At 43.5% G+C, this 21065-nt stretch overlaps 1 protein-coding gene across 2 annotated transcripts in view; it reads left to right on the top strand.

The window, feature by feature from the left end:
* The window catches only part of babam2 (BRISC and BRCA1 A complex member 2), a 62000-nt gene that overhangs the window by 7323 nt on the left and 33612 nt on the right, over window positions 1-21065 (top strand). For both annotated transcript variants that reach the window (XM_071546933.1, XM_071546943.1), the window contains exons 5-6: window positions 10155-10349; window positions 12126-12200. In XM_071546933.1, coding sequence (XP_071403034.1) covers window positions 10155-10349; window positions 12126-12200 — 270 coding nt within the window. The remainder of the gene's footprint in view (window positions 1-10154; window positions 10350-12125; window positions 12201-21065) is intronic.

The raw sequence follows: 21065 nt of genomic DNA, 5'->3' as shown, positions 1-21065 counted from the left end.
TGTGCACATAAGGGGAAGTACCTTGGCTGAGCCAGTGCTTGGCAGCCCATCGCTTGTTTATTCTCTCGCTTATATTCTTGCTGTGTCTCTCTGTTCATACTTTCATAATCCTCCTCCGTCTCTCTCTGCCTGAGATCCCCCTCTCCTACTCACTCCTTTTTCCTGTGGATTTTCAGTAAGTACGTCCCCCTAGCTCTGTAAAACCCTGAATTCCCAACAATTCCTTACATTTCCCACCACGTCCCACAGGAAATGTGCAGACAGAGCTCAGGCTCGCAAACTTTGAATGGCGGTGTGAATTTGGAAAGAGTCCTGTGTCAACAAATGAACCAGGTGCCTGCAGAATATTTCTTGATGACTTGTACAACTTTCTATTAATAGAAAATAGGGCCTTCAGGTTTTTGGACAGTGAAAAATTATTAGATTCTGCCCATTAATATTTAAAAATACAGGCCTACATCACAAAAGACATAACATTAATACATGCCATTGGCAAATAAATGACAGCCAATAAAGCACTGTTGCCACTCTCAGGCCACAAGCAATAGGTTTGTGGTCTTTTTTTATCCAAGGGGGTAAACATTAAGCTAATTTTAGGTCCTCTCTCACTGCCTGGTTGAATTTCTGATGTCTCAGCAACATGTTGCTCTTGTTTACGGCCAGCTAAGGGTATCATTAGCCGGCTCTATTTAGCCGTGTGTTTTTGTCCCTCCTCTCACCGGGCCTTGAGTAGGCCTGTTATCCATGTTTCTGTTTAGACAGAGACATTCATCACTGTTTTAAAATGCAAAAACGTTTTAACCAAATGACAAAACAAAGACATGCACACATGATGCATCCACCACCCATGTCGGAAATCATCTTAGAAGTCATTAATAAAAAACATTTTGGTGCTGGGTATATTTGATAGTTTTTTATCGAATTTGACTTCTGTCCACTTGAAAATCCCAGCTACTAATCAACCCACATCTAGGAAGGTGGGAAACATGAATTACTACAGCAGCAAATAATGAAGAAACCCTCAAACCTCAGTGATTATTAAGAAAAGTCCTTTCAGCATTTAAACCACAATGCATGCATGATGAAAGAGACTTTTAATAATCTGGTTGGATGAAGTGAAGCCACATGCCCCACAAATAAACCCTTCACAGCAGAGCGGTTCCATGAGCCATGGAATAAGAGCACACACTGCCACAGATTTGTTGAGGTTCGGTATAGTATTGTTGCTAGGTGCCATGGTTCACTGGCGAGGGCAAATATAGGCTTAATGAACATTCAAAGGCATCCAGACCATGGGTAATTGGCCACCAAGGCTGTCCCCGACCTCAGAGTGCTTTGAAACACATGGGTTTGTTCTTAGCTGGTCATTCATTTTAACCCTCGCCACTGGCTCCATAAATCTAATGAAGCAGGCGCTGTGCTACACAAGGCAACTGCCAGTCTGATGGGGTTATTTTGGGGAAAGAGGGAGTCATTGTCTCTCTCGACCTGAAAATAAAGCCTTAATTGACCCACGATAGCCCCTTAAACTTTAATCATCACTTAACCATGCTGACACATTTATAGTTGTCTAACCCGAGGATTTAATTGTTCCCAATTGTCAGTTAAATAGCGGCTTATGACAGAGTAGTTAATTGAGTTAAGCGTGCTGAGACTGTGGTGGGAGTTTTAAATAGTATGGAACATGTGATGTTGATTTTACCATGGGAAATGGAGATGAATCTAAGCACAACTAAGTAAATTTGGAGGGTGACTAAAGGGACTTGTTGGACTGGCCTAGTCTAACCTTGGTACAGGGTTGTGTGTGTGTGTGTGCGTGTGTGTGTGTGTGTGTGTGTACAGCTTGGATTATGCTTTGTGTGTGCAGTTATGTGAGTGGGTGTGGTGTAGGTGGGGACTTGGTAGGGTGTGTTGTGCAAAAAGGCTACGGCTCTGCAGCAGACCTCTTTTGCCAAAGGCTATTAGGGAAATGGCCAACTTTTCTTATTAACTACTAATTACATTTTTGTCATTGTATGGTTGTCAGTTTTTTTTTGCCTCACCCTGCTCCATTTCACTCCTTGCTGATGGAGCCTGCGGGTAAAGAATATTGGCATTTCAACTTTTTTGGCTTGCTTGTTCCAATCTTGTTCTTTGATTCCTAGTCAATTTTTGTATCTCAGTGTTAAATAATCAAACATGTGGCTTTACTTAAACTTGCTATTAATATCAGGACAAACTTAATCGCAGCTTCCTTTCCCATCAGAACTAATAAAGTTCCTAAGAAGATCTGTTCCCGGACTGTTCCCAGTGGGGCTGCACACTCCAGTCCAGGTTGTACAACAGGCCAATGGTTATCTGCTTCGGACAGGGGGGGCCGCATGCCCAGGCGTTTGGACAGACACACGTTCACACCCCCCCACCCCCCCCCGAGCTCATGACAGGAATACGATTGGGAATGCGTGCCCACGGGTTGCTGGGAAAACGGCCGGCCAGGAGAGGGGGAAATTACAGAGAGGGAGGCAGGCAGGAAGGGAGGGAGGGTGGAGAGCAGTCCTACTCACTGCCATTACGTAGTACATGTGCTGTTGCATCACCCCTGTTTTGTTTGCTTAATTCACTGGCTGATGACTACAGACTTGGGTTTGCTTAAGTTTTTTGTACTTAATTTTGCATGGAATGTCCAGAAAAAAACAAATATAATGATGTTTTTCAAGTGTTTGATGGAAAAAAAAATATCTGTTTGCAGAATGCATGAGCTGTTTTGGTGTGTTTCACCACAAGCGTCTGAAGGTCTAACTACACTCTAAGACTTTTTGACCTGTTGACCTTTTGAGCTATTCTCCAGTTATCAGCGCCCCCTTTATATTTTAATCCATGCAAGACAGATCAAGGGAAGCTGTAGGGGTCATGGAACAGTCTCTGCACTGCCTCACATCTGGAGACACTAAACTATGTACAGTAGGCTCTGCACTTGTAAGACTTTCAAGTTACTGTTACAGTCTCACATTTATCAAATAGTCAGGATAGAGGCCAAGGAACGTGAATTACCTATCAGTGGACAGTGACACGCGCTGTTTATCCTCTGTTGTGGGGTAAGGACAAGTGTGCGTGTGCTGAGCAGCACATGAGAACAGTTATCTCTAATTGCCCCTTTCTTTCTCCTCACCTATTACTACCATTTGTCTGCCCCTCTGTCCCCTTCTTTGTGTGTAATGTATCATTCCTCTGGTCTAGACTTGTCCAGAGCTCCACATAGGCCCTAAACAACCTTTTGGGAGTTTCCCCAGTGCTTTGCATCTTTCTCAACCTGTGTGGATGTGTGTGTGTGTGTGTGTGTGTGTCTGAAACCCGAGGTTAACCTTGATGGCCTCACTAGCTGCAGCATCAACATGTTCCCACTTATCCATGCTGCAGCACTTCCCTGTGTGGTACAGAGGCAGGCTCTGTCTAGTTACACTGGAAATTCCAGAAATTGTCTGTATTGCATTGTGTGGAGGTGTTACGGTTAGGCTCTGTTAGTTCTCCACCTGGACAGCCAACAATTAGCACAACTGTTTCTGCATTTGAGTCATCTTAGGCCATTTAGGCCAACCAACTGAGCAAGCTGTGAGGTCAACACCTATGAGAGAAAGAAAATTCCTGATGATGGACAGAGTTATGCTGATTGGTTTACCAGATAGAGTTGAGGTTTGGATTAGCAAGAACTAAGCTGTCTGTTTCCCAAGTTATCTGTTACCCCTATTTTTTATCAAGACCTGCTCTGGCCAGCTGGATTCATTATAGCGACAGCCCACTCACCCTCCATCTCCTCAACCTCGATCCACTTTGGGAATTACACAGGTCCAGTACATGCACATGCTTTCAAAATCCATATGCACAGAAGAGGATTTTTCATTTTTGGTAAATCCCATGCTGTTTTCCTCCTGCAGGGCTTTCCATTATCAAGAGACAGAATACAGAGAGAGACATAATGTCTGAGAAACCCATGTTTAAGTTGTTGTGTTAGTCTCTGATGGTAAAAGTGGTGATTGTTTTTATAGCCGAAGCAGCAAGTGTTGAAGTGGCCTTGATGGTTACTACCTTTGGAGTACTGGCTTGTTTGCTGTGTGGGGCAAGACTGCAAAGACTTGCTTTTTCGCTCTGCATGTTCTTGTCTTACCAGTTCTTAGTTATTTATGTAAGGATTAACATACTCTGACACTGTACTAGTGTTCATTTTCCCCCTTTAATTTAGTGCAGGTTTTTTGATGGCTACACAAAACAGAATGTCAAGAGTATTGACTGGGTGTTATGTGAAGCTTGAAGCTTTCGAGTCAGTCAGGGTCATGGCCTAGTAATGTGTCCTCGCCCTGCTCTCCTAGGTGGAGTGTTGTTTTTTGAAGTCACGTCCAATCAAGATTTCTTGTTGGTGAATAGCCTACTTGTTTATTTTCCCACCTTTTTGAATTTAAGACTCCTCAGAGAAGTCGTGGTCTCGTACAATGAGACATTGTCCATAATTCTGATATTGGGACAACTCCCACTACGGAAATGCAGTGTAAAGCCAATCTAAGCATTCTCCAATTTAGGAAAAGGAAACATTCCCAAGTTCACTTTACCCCTTGGTAATCCTGAATGCCAGACATTTACCAGCGCTTCCTATCTGCCAGTGGGGCTCGTCCCCTGTCGCTGTTATAACAATGGACCTCAGATGGCCCGTAAAGCAAGGTTATGTAGACCTGGGCTTAGTGTACCCACTGTTGCTCCCTCTTCCTTCCTGCTTTAGGGAATAACGAGTTCCAGCTTTTATTAGAGTTTATTATTGGCAAGGCTCACTGACAGGTCTGGGAATGCTTTTAGCAAGCTATTGTTTGTGGCCAGAGATAGTCGATGGAAAGGGGTTTGGCAATTCCTAAACACCAGCTGATGGATGGGAGAAAACTATAGGCACGAGTGCCAAGACCAAGTGGGGACAATGTATCTGCCCTCACAGCGCTTTGGTATTGGGCTGAGACCGATATTGAACCACTTTAAAAGTAGTTAAAAAAGTGCTATTTCCGTCAACAAGTTGTGCTGTGTTGGACACAAGCCGCACGGTTCATGTCGAAAAAACACTATGGGCTGAGAATGCCAAGTGTCTTAAACACATGACAAGAGCAATTTAGCATGATCTTAGACTTGGCACTCTCCGGGGGCGAAACAGGGCGTGAGCCCACACTTGAATTAGAGACTAGCAGAGATTAATTTAATACTTAGTAGTTTTTTAATGCCTCACACTTTCAAGTCTACAGCGATTTATTGGATCAGGTTGCCAGCATCTATAAAAATCACATTAAAGACGTAAAAACAAATATCTTCTCTTGGCCTATATAATTATCTTGCATTTTCAGATGCCAGCCCCTCTCTCGCTGGCCTAAGATAAATATTGGATCGAAGATGGTACAGACGGATGGCACAGGAAGACATAATTCTGTCAACTTGGGTCTCTTCACTGCGAGGGTGCCCAATTTAGGTGTACATTTTGTTCTTAAAGGGAAACACTGGCACTCTTGAGTTTTTCACTCATCCTTATAATTTCCCTGCTACTTCAGACCCACCTATTTTGCAGCTCAGTGGATACAGTGTGCCATGAGATATGTAATTAAAATTTATTCAGGTTGTAACATCTTTATCACTCTGATGCCATAATCCGCAATCCGCTAATGTCAATAGAGTGATCCCCTTTTTATTTACAAAACAAAAAAACTTCATGAATGCCTTTTAGGCAGTTACTTTGATAATTGGCAGCGAGTTTCTGGATAAATAGCTTTTGTAACTGAATCTCCTCAGCAGGAGTAATATGGCTTGTGTTGGAAATGATAGCTCTAATTTTCTATTTGACCCATATTTACTATCAATAGAAAACTACTGTTAATTGGTCCACTCTGGGGTTTTATGAGCTCATTTGACCAAACATTGCGTGACCTTTCTTATAAGGACCTTCCTCCATATTTCAAGAACAAAGCCACACACACTGGCAAATGGCTGTAGATCATTTTAAAAGGAGGTGTGATGGAGGAAGTAGGTCAAGAAGCAAAAACCACCCGTATTTTCATCTAAAAAGCACAATGTTCTATAATATTTACGCTAACCAACTGTGCTATTTTGACCTTTTTTGAGCTCTGCATTGGCTTGGACACTTAACACTGCTAAATTAATACCCAAAATGTTAAATCCAATTAAATGCCAATATATTTTTAATATATATGTATATATAGTTTTAACACTGATATTGAATCAAATCCTAATATTTTGAGGTAATACGATTATGAATTGCTTCCCATACATACAAGTGTCCTATTTTCAGAGATGGAAGGTATCAGTGCTTTATCTATGAGGGGAAACAGGTTTTATCAAAAGCCAAGTTCAGGCTTAATCATTTGACACACAGGTTTAACCAGTGTGTCGTACACTGACAAAGTAATGGGATTACGGGGTCCAGATTGAGCCAGGGAATATTGGTGAGGGCTCCGAGAAAGCCATTACATCTACCCCCCCTGTGGAGAAAGTAATGCAGCCCTGACAACAGCGTTTCATCCACACAGCATGCGGATGAAACGTTGTTGATGTTGGTTGTTTGTTTTTTTTTGATGTTTCAAATTTGTATCTTATTCACAAAGAAATAATGGGAAAAATGACGGCACATACTTTGCACATAGATCTATTTTGGCACACGCAGCCTTCAGCGGAGCGTGTAAAATCAATTCGAGGCAGAATCTGTATACACACACACACACACACACACATGGCAACACATGGACATTGCTTTTTGGCTCAGTGCTCTTCATTGGAGATATATCTACTGTTGAAGCTCACTCGCTCTTCCTCAGTATCTTTGACCAATGTCTTGCTGCTGCATTCAAGTACCAAAGTCGGAACATTCAGTACGATATAAGACACACAAGATAGTATTATCAGTCATAATTGTTTAAAAAAACAACAACCCAAAAACATTATTTATCTAGGTAAAGTAAACTGAGCTCTTTTCCAGCAATGCCTTGCTTCAGCTGGGAGTTTCCCATTACAACCACAGTGTTCTAGTGTTACTCCAGTGGAGCAGTTTGGGGTTTGACTGCCTTGCTTAAGGGCACCTTGGCGGTAATTGTGGAGATTGTTACTCATTCACTTCCAACCACATTTTCCCACCCGGTGCAGGGATTTGAACGAGTGATCCCGCAATCACAAGCCGCATCCTCTAATCTCTAGACTACCTCCATCCTGAAGCGACAGGATTCATTTTGCTATTTCTGAACTACAAATGTTTCCAGGGAAAACGGATTCTTTCAGAGTGTCAGGTAAATGTGCATCAAAACTGTCATCATAACAGTAACTCGTACTACGGTTTCCTCACCTAAATTACTCTATTATATAAGTCCAGTTTTGATTACAATGCCATTACCTACCGATAAAATGTCTACTGAGATCCGTCTGCAAGTTTCCAGGCGTACTTTCCGTTGGCCTTGGCCTACTTGTCTGAGCTCAACAGCTCTTTGCCATGTTCTTTTTTTTTTATTTCTCTTCTCCCACATCTGATCCCTCCTCCCTCTCCTCTCCTCTCCTCTCCTCTCCTCCTCAGCAGAGTTTCAGTGATCCTCTATGTCACAATCCTGACACAGCACTTCCTCAGTCTCTCCTCACTTTCAGCTCACTCCTGCCCCCGGGGCGCTGACTGCCTCTTTTGGACAATGCCCGTCCTTGTTTGCGTCGCCCCCTCATTTCGGGAATCCCGGCATTGCTGGTAACCACTGGTGGATCAGTGCGATGAGGTCACCGGCTCTGTATAGCCTGCCCTTGCCCTTGCCTCCCCCCGCCCCTCCCATGGCAAGGGGGGGGGGGATGTGATTCGCTGCAAAACAATGAAGGCTTTCTCCGTCGGGCTGATACGGACTTCCAGACAGACGGGCAGACAGGCAGACAGGCAGACAGTCGGACGGACAAGTCAATGCAAGTCAAAGACATGTCCTGTCTTAATCCACCTTAATGTGACGGGCGTTAATAGACTACTTCCAGCAAACTCTGAACCCCGCCAGCCACACATTTCAAAGCCAAGACGGTTTTGAATTCAGATTCGCTCTCCAATCAGGCTGACCTGCAATTAGCTGACCGAGGCAGGGAGAAACAGTGATGAACAGAAGTTTCACATTTACACTGGCATTGCAGTTATGTCATCAGGGCGCACGGCTTGGTCTGGTCACAGTTTGAGTCGACCAACATTACCTCAGTTTCACAATGAATTAGGGGCAGGATTCACTTTCACTTTCGGGGACTCGGGGGCGGCCGACATGCACACATCACCCTCCTAAACTAAGCCAGTTTTAACCCTTTTTTATCTCCAACGTTGTCGTCTTCATCTTCATCCTCATCACATAAAAGCTGTCAGGTCTTTTCGGTTATACATTCAGTCAGTTGTGTATTATATCAGTGGAAAGATAACTGTGAAAAATATAATTGACAAGTGGCATCTCCATCAAAGTGTCATCACCAAGGGATTCCCTCAAGGGAGCTCAGATCTGTTCAAAATAACAAGCACAATCATTTCAAAGTCCAAACAATGCAATAAACTCATTAAGCCAGTCGTGTTTTTGTTATTCTCGGGCTCTCGTCTTTTTCACTAGGCAGCGTTCATTCCCCAGATTTCAGCCACGCATTTGTCTTTATTAGACCTGACAGTTTTCCTGCAATTTATTTTCGCCCAGTGTCGCTCGCATTAATATTGAGCGATTTATTCCTCGTGCATCAACGGACAAGCTCCCCCTTTAGAGAGGAAACACTTCCCCCCCTTTGGTAGAATTTAGCCCGGTGGAAGATCGTGTCGGCCGGCGCTGCTTACCGATACGTGACAGGCTGCATGTGATTGTGGTTTTGTGCGGTAGATTTGCATACCTGTTCCTGGGCCCAGTCAGTGGGGTCAGTGTTGTGTGGCACTGGCTATGAAAATGAGGTTGGTTGGACAGGAGTTGGTATAAATTTATAATGCACTGTTGCATGCAAGGGACACTAAATAACCAACTGAACTACTTTTGATAGGCATGGCTGTAATTACGCTCTACTCTTAGGCAGATATGGGTGGGAACCTGACACCTTTGATGTCTTGCCAAACTATTGTACCACAATAAAAACATACACCTGGGTGTGGTATTCTTTCTCCCCGTACTAGTGACTGTGTATGGCAAACCTTCCTCGTTCCAGTCTTGGTAATGGCACCGGCCTGTTTTACCCATGATCCAGTCTGGTACATGAGGTCAGAGGAATGGCAAACGGGGGCAGTCAGGCTCAGGAAAGTTTTCCCTATCAACCAAAACCACTCTGTTGCGGCAGGACATCCTTTAGCACAACCCTTTCCCACAGATCTGGCGATGGGAAGTCAGGATTTGGCCATTACGCTGACAAATGGTGTTTTCTCCTCCCAGGCACAATCTTTTTTTTTCCCCCATTGGTGTGCTTCCCATTTATTCTGTGCTTTTCATTAATTTCCCACCATCGTTTCATTTCCCAGATTTAGTCTTTATTATAGACACTGAAGTGCCATTCATTGTCTTAATGGGTTGTTCAGATTGATCATTTGAGAATAGGTTACTATCTAACCATATGTCGTATGCCAGAGAATTCAGACTTTAAAAGTGCTCTGTGTAGCCTTTTAAACATCAGTACATCATTATCAAATTAATTGTGATATGTTGGTGTAATCTTACTTGTCTGTTCTCACGATTTACCGGTGAGACTCGGGTGTTTTTGCCTTTGCTGCTGTCTCACGGCCGTGAAATGAAAATCTCACAGTTTTTCACACTATCAATTAAAAAAAAAAACACTTACATTTCCTACTGAGTGTGATTGTAACGCTGAAGCGCTGCGGGTCGGGTTACACAGCTTACACAGGTTTCAACAGGTTTCCCATCACCCGTCTCCCTATTTCCATTACTTATAGGTTGACAGGTATGTATAATTACCTTAAGAGACCATGCTCAAGACGATTGGTAGCCTCTAACTCACACGAATAGTATTGTGAGTGGTAGTGTTCCTCAAAATTAATACATTTCCTATAAATCCCATTGTATTTGTCACAAAGTTGCCATTACGAGAAACTGAAAACTGAAAGCTTTAGCTCCACTCCACACCGTTGTATAACTACGCCTGTCCTCCGGTGTCTGTCTCAGCACTTGGTCCAGTGGGACGCCGGGGAGCCGGAGTGTTTGCTCCAGCTGGTGAAGGAGCTCATCCAGCAGTACCACCAGTACCAGTGCCAGCGCCTGCGCGAGAGCTCCAGGCTGCTCTTCGAGTACGATAGCCTGCTGGAGGATCCCAACTACGGCCGCAACATGGAGATCTACGCCGGACGCAAGAACAGCTGGGTAGGGAACAGCGCAGTGGCTTTGTGTGTTTGGCATCTACATTGTACAAGGCCAAGAGTCACTTGGTCCCTGCTGCAGAATCCTCAAAGGGGAATTCCCCCCCCTAAAACAGTATTCACATATTATTCCTATAAATTTGGACAGTCTGGATTTTTGAGAACATGAACAGCTCTATTTCTCAACACTAGAAATGAGAAAGCCAAGAGACAAATCCTGGAATTCCTCCACTTGCCACATAATGGGATTTTGTGAACACAGTGGCTGTAGGGTGCAACCTCTTCACATAGGTTTATTTTACGGGAACACGTACATATTTTTTGGTTCATAACTGTAAGAGCTTCAGGATGTTGGCTAAAATCATAATCCAGATTTTTTTACTAGACAGTGTGATCAGTATTATTAATCACGGTTATTATTCTTGATGATATGAGCAACAAAATTATTTTACTGGACTTTTGGTATATTATGCCACATCTTCATTATTTAAAATTAGAGCAGACATTCAAAATTAAATTAAATGTCTCAGTATACTGCTATGCCAAGATTCTACAAACTGAAATTGCATTATATAATTCTAAACAATTAATTGTGCAGCCCTAAAATAAAAATTACATTTATTTATTGTTTTTTAATTCCATAGGGAAATCTTCAATTCCATATGGAAGCCTTTGTTTTTTTGTATTTTTTTGTATGTATATGGAACATTTTTGTCGACCAATTTCAGTTTTTATGTCTGTCTGTGTGTAAAGTAAACACAGTCTTACTCACAGTCTACCTCAAAAACAATACATTATAGAGACTTCATACTTACACCATGTAGATTTTGGAGCACTTTGCTGCATACATTTGTATATTAATAAGGAAAAACTGATTTTCTTGGAACTAAACCCCTTAATGCTTTAAGATACAGAGATCATGTTAATACCTCCCATGTGTTATGTGAAGACAAGTATGTTGACATAGAAGAGTTTGCTAATTGATCTCATTAACATAAATGGTTCTGTTTAATATATCATGGTGGGACATTAGGCAGCTCAACAGTTCTACAGGGACTCATTTTTTAAGAAATTACATTGTGTCATATTTCATATCAATCACTCTTTTTTAACCTTTATTTATTGAGGGAATCTTTCCTGAGCTCTTCTGCTCTTTTTCACATACACATATTACATGCATTTACACTTAGGAGCTGCCTCATGCAACCGCTGTCTTCCACAGTCGGTCACTCTTAATGTACAGTCTGCCTGAACACTGCATTAATGTACTAAAGATGCACTTGTAATGGAAAAAGAACCTATCATTAGCTTTTACAAAACAGATTATGCAAGTAGGAAGATTTTCAGGAAGGTTTTCATAAGGTTGTTTCATAAGTGTGCATGAAATCCACTGATCCATGGCAGATGAAGTTGGTGCTGAATGTGGCAAGGTTGTGTGGTTTTAGGGCCAATAACCAATCACTGTGGTGAAGATGATCTCTTATTGTTGTGAGGAAAGAGTACTTCAGCAAGTACTATTATGATATCTCCTCTAAGGTTTTGCAACAGAGAAATTGTATTCTATTCACTCAATAATGTAATAACAACATTTTATGCATAGACTGTATCTGTTTTCATGTGTTCCATGCATGCGTGAAGCCATCATTACTAATCACTGCCGTGCAACCATCCAGTGCCACTGGCCTCTTGTTATTGCCACATGACCTGTATGTTGTACACCGTGTGAAGATGTCGCCATCACAGCTTGTAATGTTCTTTCTCCCTGCCTCTCGTCTTCCAGACAGGAGAGTTTTCAGCTCGTTTCCTTCTCAAACTCCCCGTGGACTTTAGCAACATCCCGGTCTATCTGCTTAAGGTAACTAACCACCAACCCTATGCACACCTTAACTCATATTCAATCTACACACCTACACACACACACACACACACACACACACAGACACACACACACACACACACACTTTGTTGCAGACCTTTATCAGTGTCAACTATACAGTGCAATGTGATTTCAGTTGTTTGTTTACATGTGTATGTGTTCATGTATTTTATCTATGCGCTATTGATAACAGTTGGGTTTAATTAATTTAACTGTAAGCCAACGTGTGTGTGTGTGTGTGCGTGTGTGTGTATGTTTGTGTGTGTGTGTGTGTGTGTGATTGTGTGTGTGTGTGTGTGCAGACTGTGGTCTTGGGGGCTGCGAGTTGACTAATCAGCAACCCGTCACTCTCGATCTGCTCTGAGCCGCGTGGTGTCTGCAGGCTGCTTAGACCAAGCTCTCTCTCTCTCTCTCTCTCTCTCCCATCTCTCTCTCTCTCTCTCTCTCCCCTCTCCTTTCTCTTTTCCCTCTGTCGCTCCCTCCATCGCTCACTGCCTGCATGCTGGAGGCCCTGGCTCTCTGGCCTTTTCCAGCCTGGCCTCTGTTTGTGAAGGGAAATGATGGTAAACATAAGGAAAAGAGCAGCCATCATCAGCCTCACAGCCCTTCAGTCCCCATGTCTCTCAGAACTGGAACACTGAGACCAGTCTCACTCTGCACACTTGGAGCGGATTCAGCCAAAGTGGAAGTCTTATTCCAGGGACGCATTGTCGGTCGTGGCATGTGTTTTTTTTTTTTTTTTCAGCATGTCCTCAGGCAGGAAAATTTCTAGACACACCCCTGAGGGCAGCTCCATCGGTGGCGTATTTTTTTAAAGCAAGCGTGCTGTCACTCGCTGTAGTCCCAGGGGGTTCTTTGCAAAGGCTTTCAAAAGCGAGGCAGACACACCGACACCTTTTGCCGGTGGGAGGTGGTAGCTGCGCAGCCGTTGACACAATGTTGTCAAAAAAGAGCTCCCTCTAATTTTTTCAAAGATGTTATTAGAGTAGAGGGTCTGGGATACGGATGTGCATTCCTGTCACCCTAATCATATCATGTTCTTTGCTTCACACGCGCACACACACATACACACACACAGAGACTCGAGCACGCGCAGCTTTACGCTGTATTTGTCAGCTCGGGTACACATAGTATCACCATAGGAGCACTGGAAGAATGAGGAAGAGTGTATCTACACACAGAGGGGAAAGTAATGAACATCGGCCTACACCTTGTCCACCTACGCACTCCAGAGGAATGGGATTATGCAGCATATAGGCTGGACTCTCTGAACACAAATGTACTGTACGCCAAACCAATGACCTGAATTTTCAGTGCGACAGTTGCCATGCAATTGCTTCAGTCAGTGTCTTGAGTCGGATGATATTGTGCATTGCACGTTTCCTCACTACAAACAATTCTGTGGATGTACTGTTGTACAGAAGTAGAATTGCATTTGATTCACCCTGGCCTACATGTCAGAATCGTGTCAGCTCATAATGTCAATTTTTAAGTCCGAATGTCACAAACGAATGGAGTTCCTACAATTATCAGGCTGCCTCCTGCCTGACCTGACGGATACAGCTCTTTCATTGCAAAGGAGCATTGGGGACCACAAGCTTGTTAAATCGATGCTCATTCATGGACACGGTTGCTCCGGTTTCATGGATGACAAACGACATTGTGTATATTCATGCTGCGCACATACATGGCCTCACCAGTTTTCCTCGGCTTGTGGGTCAATGTTGCAACCATGCAAGATTGAACTCTGAGTCGAGTAACTTTGATCACATTGGTCACCGCTGAGGCTCAAGTAGTGTCCTCATCTCTACACAATACAAGACAGAAATGAAGTGAAGTGTCAGACACGCGGTTACTGATTTAGTTTTGATTAGCACATCCATTCTGTGCTTTTGTGTTTGCGTCTGGGGGCCACGTATCGCAAAATTAAACCAGCAAATACTCACTCCCTTTTCAGTCTGCCTTCAAAATGAGTTAAAACCAATGAAACCGATAGCAGGGCTTCCCCTGTATCACCAAAAGTCAACACCTGAACAAAGAAAAAGGTGAGAGGTCGTCACTCAGCGATACTTCGCAGACAAACAAAGGATGAGCCATTAGCCAGGTAGATTGAGGTCAGGCTGTTGACCCTGATTTGGGTCAGCCTCCCCCCCCCCCCGTCAAATCCTTGGATGTCCTTGCATCAGGGTGGGTTTGCCACCGAAGCGGAAATCTGTTCAGACTTAGGCTACTCCGCGCTGCCAGTGGACGGCCGAGATGTTGCTGGTGGGCGCAGAGCTGTGGAGGACGACCGTTACCTGGAGCGAAGCATCCGCACGCTCTGACCTCACCAGGGTGGACATGTTTACCTTCCCGCGTGGACCGCCCAGCCTCGGGCAGGAGGGGGGGGGGTGGAGGATGCAATTTTTTTTTTTTTTTTTTTTTTTTTAAATGGGGGCAGCCTGTCATAGTCAAAATGAACGAGCGGGAAGGACACTGAGAGGAGAGATGAAGGCAAGATACCGAAGTGCACGCAGATGGATGTTGGCAGTTTTTCTTCCCCGTTAAAGGGCACGCGGACCTCTTGGGCAGCGTTTCAGTGTCTCATCCTTTGATCGTACCTTGACCTCTGGGTTGTCTCTCCCCGTTGGAAGTTGCTTTTATTCATACCCTCTCGTTTTGCGTTGGCCCGTGACCTAACCGCTGCCAAATTTTTGCTCGAGCATATTTGTGCATATCAGTAAGGTCTCGTAACATGGCTGGTGGTTGCAGTAAAATGTGCCTCATTTGTTGCGGTCCAGTAAACCTTTGTTTCAACAGGCTTATGCTGATATTCAAAATGTATCTCAGAGTATTTTATAAGAGAGAAAGGAAACAATATTTAATATACTTGGGCCTAAACTTGATATACCATAAAGCTTGCCACACACTGCTAATTCTGCTGTACATTTAGTAGGGATGGGATGATAAGCTTATCTCATAATATGATTCAAAATGTGATATGGGGTTCACGATTTATTATGTGTATTTCTGAGCCACAAATCTTGAAAAATTGGTTTGGTAGAATGTAAGCAATTTAAAAATGTCATTACAAAGTGCAAATAATATAATTTGGATGGAGAGCTTGTGAAACTGTGATGGGCAAGCCGTCTCATTTGTGATTACTACATCATAATAATATGGAGCTAATATCATGATTCATTTTTCTGCCCAACGATACGTATTGTCACATTTTTGTATTGCGATATATTGAATCTCGATATATCGTCCCATCCCTCACATTTACAGTACAGTTTATGTGTCGCTTCATGCTTCTCCAAGGTTCTCCTGACAGCAAATAAAAGCACACTTTTTTTTTTATCGCCATGACCTTTTGTGTGAAGCGCCATCCCCGACGTTCACGTTGCGCAGTGCCGGGGTCGTGTCGCCATCTTACCCGTCTGTCTATCTATCCGTCCGCACTCCTCCGAGAGCTTGTATGTGCAGTGGCGGCTTGCCTCTAAATGTCACGTCAGCCCCGGCCTCCACAGTGATCAGTGCGGAGCGACGCCGCCTTCGTGACTGAGCCCCTCTGCTCTCGCTTCACTTGAGCTCCGTTTCCTCCCCGCAAGCGCTGACCCATGCCACCGCCGCCAAAGCGATCGGAGGCGGTTGGCGGGGCGCATTGGTCTCGATCTACGCACCCCCCCGAGGAAAAACTCTCAAGCAGCCATCATTGATCCGTCAGTGCGCGTCAGGTGACCCACGTCTAGTGAACTAACTGGCATCTGTCAGTAGTGGGCTAGGAGTATTGTGTTGTGATGTATATAACGATGGAGCAGCTGCTGCAATATGGTGTGGGATGCTCCTGTATCGCATCGCTGACCACCATGTGTGGGCTGCTGCTGTGGTCAAGAGTCACCGCCACTTGAATCGAGTATTAAGACTTTGAAAAAAGCAACCGGTAGCCCACTCCCCCCGAGGTCAGCCTTGCTCCTCCGGGGGGGAGGGGTTGCAATGAGCCCCGGGCGTCCCCATATCCCCGTTTTTGTCTGTACAAGCTATGCATGCTTCAGCAAGAGCGCTTGCATCTAATTATTTTTACTCTAATTATTTTTGGTCCTGCATCCCCCCCAACCCCCCACCCCCCACCCTAACCTCCGAAGCTCCACAGGCAGCAGCTGACAGAGAGGGGTCAGGGTGAAGCAGAGCCTCTGGCTCTCGTTCTGTCTTTTCATTTATTCTGCAGCGTCACTGACTTGATTATTTATGTACATCCTTGTTTATTTTCCATCTTGTTTCTCTCTCTTTTTTGATTTTTGATTTATTTATTTATTTTCTTTTGTCCAAATGTCCACTCTTGAACTAGCCTTGCTCATTCAACTAGATTGTGCATCAGTAAAAACAATGGGGTTTTTTTGTGACGAAAAAAAATAAAGAACCTCCCCCCCAAAAAAAACAATGCAGGAAATCAAATTAATTTCCGGGATGTCTATGCAAGTTAAATGAATAGTTCACCCAATCATTATCTACTCACCCCCATGCCAGTAGAAAATCGGGTATTTGTTAGTCCCGGAGTTTCCCAGCTTTCTCCAAAACAACTGAAGTTGCTGGAGACCTGTCTTCAGACTTCAAAAAATAACGGAAAATAACCATAAAATGGCTCCATGCAGCTCTTACAGCATAATCCAATTACACCATTATTTAGCTGAAATCGCCACTCTACTTTCAAAATACGTCACGTTTGTGGCACCCCGGCCTAGATAGGTAAGACTAGCTCGAATTACCAGAAACAAGACTTCTGGTTTGGTTGTTTAGCCTTCAAAATAAAAGCACAAGATTTTAAATAGGTAAAAATACAGTTTTAAACCAGTTACTTTGTATTTAATTGTCAAATTCAATAAGTGAGCACCCATATTAATGTTTGATGTCATAATAATATTGCATACTGCATGTATTACACAGTGCAGAATACATACAGTACAGAACAGAGACTAAAGTGGACTTCAGACTTTTCTACTGGCGTGGGGGTGAGTAGATAATGACTGAATTTTCATTTTTGGGTGAACTATTCCTTTAAAATCTTGGTTATTATTTGAAGTCAATTACAGAAAAGGTCTTGACTCTACTTATATTAATAATATTCCCCGCTCTTTTCCAAATGACATGTAAAATGCTGCAAATTGGCTTCAGTAAAGACTTGACAGCGGGGGAGAAAACATGAATTTCACTCCTAACGATGCTCTGAAAACATCTTCCCGACGGTCCTCTGGGCAGTGTTTAACAATGGCACAGTCTTCCACCTCAGTAGCAGGAGGGTGGAGATAGCAGCGAGGCCGGGAAGGCAAGGCCCAGGGGCACAACGGAGGAGCCGAGGACAGATTGAGAGGTGGGGTGGGGGCTCGGTGCAAGGCAAGCACAATCTATATACAGAGGACTTCCAGCCTCACCTAAGCATCTTGTATAAGATGCATATCCAGTTCTGACCGTTGTTATGGCACACAACAGCAAGCACAATGTTTTCTTGTCCATACACAGTGTCCAGCATTTCTTAATGCAATAGTTTCTGTTCCTTTACCTCAGATGAAACTCAAGACTTTTATCAAACAGTAGAGTGCTTCATTTTAAACTGCACATTGAATATCAAGAATCAGTTTTAATGACAAAATCAAAGTTGTACAATACCCAAAGGAAACTCCTTCATTGGATGTTTTGTTTAAATGCTATTGTATTTATTTATCACATTTGGCGTGTTGGAAATTTGAATAGCTTGAATAATATGTCTCTATTTTTTCAAACTGTGTGTTTTGCGATGTATGTATCTCACATCTCGGCTGAACAGATACCCCGGAGACATAGTAGTGTATATTCTACATTTTTATACACCTTTTTTTTTACATCCGCCTTGTTTACATCGCTAAATCGCTCAAGGGCATACAGCAATACTGTGTTCAAAATGTCATTTGAATGCTCAACCTCTAGTCAAAGCTTCTGCCTCTTTACCACAGTGATGTTTTTTCTGCCTAAGTCTAGTTTTGAGGCATCACCTTCCCCTAACCCCTTGCGTTTTCTTACCATTGTAGTGTTAAATGGGTTGTTATGAAGGGGTCAAATTGCAAGCGTTATTCATAGCAAGAGGTCATCTTTTGATTAATTCAGAGGGCTGATTAAGTAGGTGTTGTTTATACAAATCAATTGATTTTACCAACCCACTCTTAACCTCCTTTATATTTCTTTATTGGCTGATATTTTGTCTCTTGGTGGGATATTAGAACAAGAGCTATATCAGCAGTTAGTCGTGGCCAAGTAATTCATTCAGAGCAAATGATAGAGCTGTTATTTGTTATAACGCTACTTATTCGGCAGTGGCACAATGATACTGATGGAGGCTAATCATCCAGCTATAATTCAGATGGGGGAAACATTGATGAATGATACATTTTTTCATGAAACTAAATATGGAGAATTATATTGCCCTCCTTTGAGATTAATGAATCCTTTAATAGTGCACTAGAATTTGAATTTGTGCCTTGATAATAGACCGTTGTAATTGTATTGTACAGGCTAATGTTTGTGATTGTTGTTGTGAACCAGATTGCTGCCCATGGCTTTCAGTCACAGACAGTAGTACTTTGCTACAACAGGAATAGAAGTAATTCAGTCTAATGAAATGTTTGCATAGGTGACTTGCATAGGTGAATGCACTAGGCCATAGTTTATGAAGCATGCACATTCCAGAATCACCTGTACAATCTGACATGCAATGAATTGCAACAATTGTGCCCCATTGATAGAATATATCTCTTGCATTGCCTTACATTTTGAGTATTGACGCATTTGGTTAAAGGATAAATCGTGACATGTTGAAGATTCCTGTGTTTTTCAGGATATATTGAGATCCATGCTAGATTCATATTTCAGATTCTTCAAATTCTTTTGCCTGATAGTATTCAGGCAAGAAGTTGATTTTTCTTTCACAACAAGTTTCATAATTCTCAATGAAATCCCTCTAAATAAACTTAAGTCACCAATAATGACTTTTTCTGTTCTTTTTTTTTTAATTTGTAACATGTTACAGTTAACCCTGTTACTGGATCTAAGACTATTCTCAGGTCAAATATCCATCACATGAAAATACAGGGTTCATAACCAGTTTTAACAAGTAAGTTTTACACAAGTGAGGCTCTAGTACATTGACTTAAGAAGTTGATATAACTTCTTTAAAGCAGTAGAGTAAAACTCAACTACCAAATTCCCACAACCTGAACATGAATTCTATAAACACACACCATGCCCGTATCACATTAAAGCATGGCCTAAGCGCAAACAGTAAAACCCTTCACAGCAGCATTTATAGTGCCGCGACTCTCCCTGAGTCTTATCAATCTCAGCACCTGACTACTCCTCCGACAAAAACCACTCGAGCTCGACACCTCCTCCTCACAAAGCCCAGATTAAGGCAGAAGGAGAGTGACACAAAGCCACTTATGTGACGGCCTACACCGCTGAATCACCGCTGGCGACGGAGCGCCTTTCGGGCGAGCGGGGCCAGCGCTCGGGTTTGTTTGTGCTGTTCGTCCACATTTTGATTTTGTCGGTGAGGAGGCCGCGGCTCCCGTGGCTTTTCGAGAGATAAGCCCAAAGCCTCAGCCGATCATCTGCAGACCTGCACAGCGGATTGCGGTTACCTTACCTTTCCGGTTGCCACATAATTGTTGCTCCATCCTCAACCACTCAGGCTTTCGTTGTTGCGGTTTGCGTCCGGCTGACGTCCCCTCTGTGCGGCAGTTGGGCTTTTGGAGAAGTCGTGGCTGAAGATAGCCCACTGAGTCACATGACGAGGCTTTCGCAATCCTCTGCACAGACCTGGAAAACAACGGCGTGCACAGCGCTCGCGCACGCGCAAACACACACTCGAGCGGGCACGCGCACTCGTGCACTTTTCCCCCCTATGAACAAGTGAATTTGACAAGGGTATTAAGACGGAGGCCGTGGCCGTGACATCATCGAGTGTGACTCCAACACCCATCATTAAAGCTCCATTAAGGCTATGATTAAAATGGCCCTCAGCCGGCCATTACAGCCGGCTGCGCTCTCTATACTCCTCATTGTGTCATTGGCTGCGTCACGACCAGAACAGTTCAGAAGCACTTGTGTCTGCTGTGCACTTTGACTGACATACTGTTCTGTTGGTTTGACCTGTTGGCTGTGGTTTTTGCCACATGGCCTCACATCAGGTCAATAGAGTTGTTGTCTATCGGTCGAGTGAATTGAATAGTAGTGGGTATTTTTGGGCTGTGCAGCTGAAGATGACTGGGTGGGCTGGCGAGTCTGTTGATGATCTGGGAGAAGGACAGCTGTGCTGGAAGAAAATAAAAGTACCTGAAGAAGGACAGCGTTTACCCATTGCCTTTTTGCCGTTCTATCCCAGGCCTGCCCCTTTCTCAGAGAGAAAGCTCGGGCCTGTGCGTGACTGTTGAGCATTTGATGCCAAAGCGAGTGGTTCTAATTTGCGGCCTTGCCGTGCCCTTGCACGGTAAACACTGACTAAGAGCTCAGGAATCTTAAGAGCTATAAAATAATTGCAGGTTACTCCCGTAATGCCCTGAGTGTGTTGCTCCTTGCCTCATGCTCTGCCTTTTTCTTCTTCCTCTCCCTCTTTTTTTTGTACAGCTTCTACTGGTGAAGTGGGACATGGTGTGTGACATCTTTGCACACTTGAATATTCTTGCAAACCCATGTTGAATGTAATTTATATGGAGTATCTTAAAGTGTTTCCTATACTACGCTTCCAACGTTTCATTACAGCATTCTCATAGTCACATCAAGCCACAAGGAAGGTTATTTTTTCCCTGACGTGGCATGAAGCCTCAACAAACAAACTCT

This window comes from Centroberyx affinis, unplaced genomic scaffold (assembly GCF_046629955.1).
Source record: "Centroberyx affinis isolate AG114_WGS23_722 - 3 ecotype Tasmania unplaced genomic scaffold, CSIRO-AGI_Caff_v1 ptg000267l_1, whole genome shotgun sequence".
Classification (NCBI taxonomy): domain Eukaryota; kingdom Metazoa; phylum Chordata; class Actinopteri; order Beryciformes; family Berycidae; genus Centroberyx; species Centroberyx affinis.
This window is presented reverse-complemented; position numbering and strand designations above follow the sequence as displayed.